Here is a 3885-nt window from a genome sequence, read left to right as displayed (position 1 = left end):
GAGGGAGGGGGCTGGGAGAGGGAGGGGGGCTGGGAGAGGGAGGGGGCTGCACCCTTCAGCTTCATTTTGAAGCAGCCAAGCCAGCTCACTGCTTTGGAACCGGAGTCGATCCTCCAGGGGATTGGCTGGGCACCGTCCCTCGTTGGCCCATCCAACAAGGACAGTGGCTGGGGATGATGGGTGATGGAGTCTGGCCAGAGCTGGAAAAGCTACAGCTTGGTCCTGAGACATTCAGCTCAGACTCTGGAAGGTTAAAAGCAGCCTTTTGGTTTTTTTTTTGAATGCTCAGCCCCCACTCCCAGGGCCACTCTTGGTCCTCCCTCCCTGCCCTGGCCATTCTGGGCCTCTTTCCTTCAAGGCTGAGCATCTCTTGTTTCAGGAAATCGCCCGTCTCCTGGCCCTGGAGGAAGCCACCCTCAGCACCGACCTGCAGCAAGGCTACGCTCTCAAGAGCATCACCGGTAGGACCTCCACGAAGTGCTTTCCCCCCCCCTTCCCCCCCCGCCCCATTGTTTTTCTTGGGCTCTGGGGAACTCCAGTCCACTTGCCGGTCCCTGTTGGTCATCGGCTCTCCCCGCCCTCTCCCTGCCAGGCCTCCTGTCCTCCTTCGTGGAAGTGGAGTCCATCAAGCGCCACTTCAAGAGCCGGCTAGTGGGGACGGTGCTGAACGGCTACCTCTGCCTGAGGAAGCTGGTGGTACAGCGCACCAAGCTGATCGACGAGACTCAGGACATGTTGCTGGAGATGCTGGAAGACATGACCACAGGTAGACGGCCTGGGTTGGGGAGCAGGAGGGGGCGGGCGCGCCTCGACTGGACGTGGCCTGCTCCAACCCTAAGTTGGACCTTAGTAAGACCACACCTAGAATACTACATCCATTTTTGGTCACCACACTATAAAAAAGATGCTGAGACTCTAGAAAGAGTGCAGAGAAGAGCAACAAAGATGATTAGAGGACTGGAGGCTAAAACATATAAAGAACGATTGCAGGAATTGGGGATGTCTAGTTTAATGAAGAGAAGGATAAGGGGGGACATGATAGCAGTCTCCCAGTATCTCAGGGGCTGCCCCAAAGAAGAGGGAGTCAAGCTCTTCTCCAAAGTGGCTGAAGGCAGGACAAGAAGCAACGGATGGAAACTAAGCAAGGAGAGAAGCAACCTGGAATTAAAGGAGAAACTTCCTGACAGTGAGAACAATCAACCAATGGAACAGAAGTTGCCTTCAGATGTTGTGGGAGCTTCATCACTGGAGGTTTTTAAAAAGAGATGGTGTAGGACAAGGGTCTTCAAACTTGGCCCTTTTATGACATTGTAGGAAAAGAGACTGGATTGCCATCTGTCAGAAATGGTGTAGGGTCTCCTGCTTGGCCGGGGGGTTGGACTAGATGACCTACAAGATCCCTTCCAACTTTGTTATTCTATTCTATTTCTATTCCTATTCTATTCTGTTCTATTCTATTCTTCATTCCTCCTATTATTCTATTCCTATTCTATTCTATTCCTATTCTATTCCTATTATATTCCTATTATATTTCTATTTCTATTCCAACCCTAGCCTTGCTGGACTCAGCCAGGGGGGAAAAAGGAACAGGAAAGAAACGGGTTCTGCCTAAGGAGCCGTTTTCTCCCTTCTGGAGATGTTCTTCAAAAGAAAAGGGGAACCATCCACTTAGCTTCTTAGTTTCAGGGAAAGAAAAGGCTTCTTTGCTCCTTTCTGGGGGACCTGGTGGTCTCCCTGGCAAATCCCACCCGTCCATCCCAGGGAAGAAGCCACTTTGGGAAACACCCCAGTGAGCCCCCCTCCCCTCCCTTCCTCTCTCAACCCGCCTGCAGGCACAGAATCGGAGACCAAGGCATTCATGGCCGTCTGCATTGAAACCGCCAAGCGCTACAGCCTGGACGACTACCGGACCCCCGTCTTTATCTTCGAGAGACTCTGCAGCATCATCTACCCGGTAAGGGGGGGGCAACAACCTGGTCCTGATCCTGCCCAGCCAGGAGGCTTCTGGAGCAGAGAAGCCAAAGAGGGGTTCTCAACTCCGCTGGCCCCCTAAAGACTTTGGGGAGCCACTGCTTCCACTCCTTGCTCTTTTCTCGTGACCCAGGAAGAACAGCCTTTGGATGGGTCTCCACCCTGACCCCCAAGGACCCGTGAAGGGCAGGGGCAGCACGGTCTGGGGCTCTCGGCAACTGTCAGCCATTGGCGGCGGCGCAGAGCTGGCGGGGCGGGAGACGGGACCCTCTTCCTCACCCCTGGCGCTTCTGGCCTCTTTCAGGAGGAGAACGAAGTGACGGAGTTCTTCGTCACCCTGGAGAAGGACCCCCAGCAAGAGGATTTCCTGCAGGGCCGGATGCCCGGGAACCCTTACAGCAGCAACGAGCCGGGCATCGGGCCGCTGATGAGGGACATCAAGAACAAGATCTGCCAGGACTGCGACTTGGTGGCTTTGCTGGAAGACGACAGCGGCATGGAGGTGAGTAGTCTGGGCGAGCCGGATCAGCTGGAGGGTGGCCACGCTTTGCGAGCCCCAGGAGGGGCCGGGATTTTGTGCAGACCCCCTTAGCTTTTGAAGCCTGGCTCTTTTCCTTGGCGGCCCATACAGGGCCCCCTTGTGGCTTTCTGCAGTGCCCACTTTCCAGAAAACAGGGACCTTTCCCCATGTTTCAATCTTGGATAGAATTCTCTGTTGGCCAAGTGTGATTGGACACACAAGGAATTTGTCTCCGGTGCAGAAGCTCTCAGTGTACCAAAAAAGCAATAAGGGATAAATCATGACCATGCTGTGTTTCCCCGAAAGTAAGACCTACCCTGAAAATAAGCCCTAGCTTGATTTTGGAGGGTGGGCCTAATATAAGCCCTACCCCAGAAATAAGCCCTGGTTTTGGGGCGAGGCGCACACCTAAAAACCAAGCTAGGACGTGGTTGGGGAGAGGTGGAGCTGCCCCACGTGCCCTGCCCCTGCTTACTGTTGTAGCCTGCCTCTCGCTTTCACAGTCAGAGGCCTTTCTGGAAGGCCTCTGCAGCCGAGAGGCCGTAGCTCGGTTCTCGGCTGCAGTGGCCTTCCGGACAGACCTCTGACTGCGAAATGCAGGCCGAAGCTCCATGCTCAGCTGCAGAATGAAGCTGCTCCTTCGGCCACAAAAGAAGTGGGCCGGCTGGGCAGGGTTGTCGTTGCCAGAGGTGAGTGGGAAAGACCCCCCCCCCCAAAAAAAAAGACTTGGTGCCTCTTTTGGAGGCAAAGGCAAAATAAGACTGGATCTTATTTTTGGGGAAACACATAAAAATACATTCATCATAAATCGTAAGAGAGACAACACTTAGCGATAGTCATAGGATACTAAATAAGCAATCAACAACATAAAACTCTTACTAGGATAAACAATATAAATTGTAATATACCAGCCACAAAGTCATAGTCCTAAGGAGACAAGGAGGTAGGTAATAGGAGAGGTGAGAAGAATAACAGTAATACAGCCTTACTAGATAATTTGACAGTGTTGTGGGAATTTCCACCCCAGGCCACCCCAGGCCACCCCAACGATGCCCTTGACGTGATGGCCCGTTGCCTGGAGGCCGTACGGGTCTGGATGGGGAGGAACAGACTCAGGCTCAACCCTTCCAAGACCGAGTGGCTGTGGCTGCCGGCGCCTCGGCATAGTCAGCTGACCCCATCGCTGACTATAGGAGGCGAAATTTTGGCCCCCTCAGAGAAGGCCCGCAACTTGGGAGTCCTCCTGGATCCACGGCTGACATTGGAAGACCATCTGTCGGCCGTGACCAGGGGGGCGTTTTATCAGGTTCGCCTGATTCACCAGTTGCAACCTTTTCTGGACCGGGACGCCTTGCGCACAGTCACTCATGCTCTCGTCACCTCTCGCCTGGACT

General features: G+C 53.9%; 1 protein-coding gene across 1 annotated transcript in view; it reads left to right on the top strand.

The window, feature by feature from the left end:
* UBR4 (ubiquitin protein ligase E3 component n-recognin 4) overlaps positions 1–3885 on the top strand; it is a gene marked incomplete at its 3' end in the record, with an annotated part of 101209 nt that overhangs the window by 91709 nt on the left and 5615 nt on the right. Inside the window, exons 83-86 of the mRNA XM_015831542.1 lie at positions 303–461; positions 593–766; positions 1833–1954; positions 2276–2473. Of these exons, the coding sequence (XP_015687028.1) occupies positions 303–461; positions 593–766; positions 1833–1954; positions 2276–2473 (653 nt within the window). The remainder of the gene's footprint in view (positions 1–302; positions 462–592; positions 767–1832; positions 1955–2275; positions 2474–3885) is intronic.

This window comes from Protobothrops mucrosquamatus, unplaced genomic scaffold (genome assembly GCF_001527695.2).
Source record: "Protobothrops mucrosquamatus isolate PMUCROS unplaced genomic scaffold, P.Mucros_1.0 scaffold_259, whole genome shotgun sequence".
NCBI lineage: Eukaryota > Metazoa > Chordata > Lepidosauria > Squamata > Viperidae > Protobothrops > Protobothrops mucrosquamatus.
This window is presented reverse-complemented; position numbering and strand designations above follow the sequence as displayed.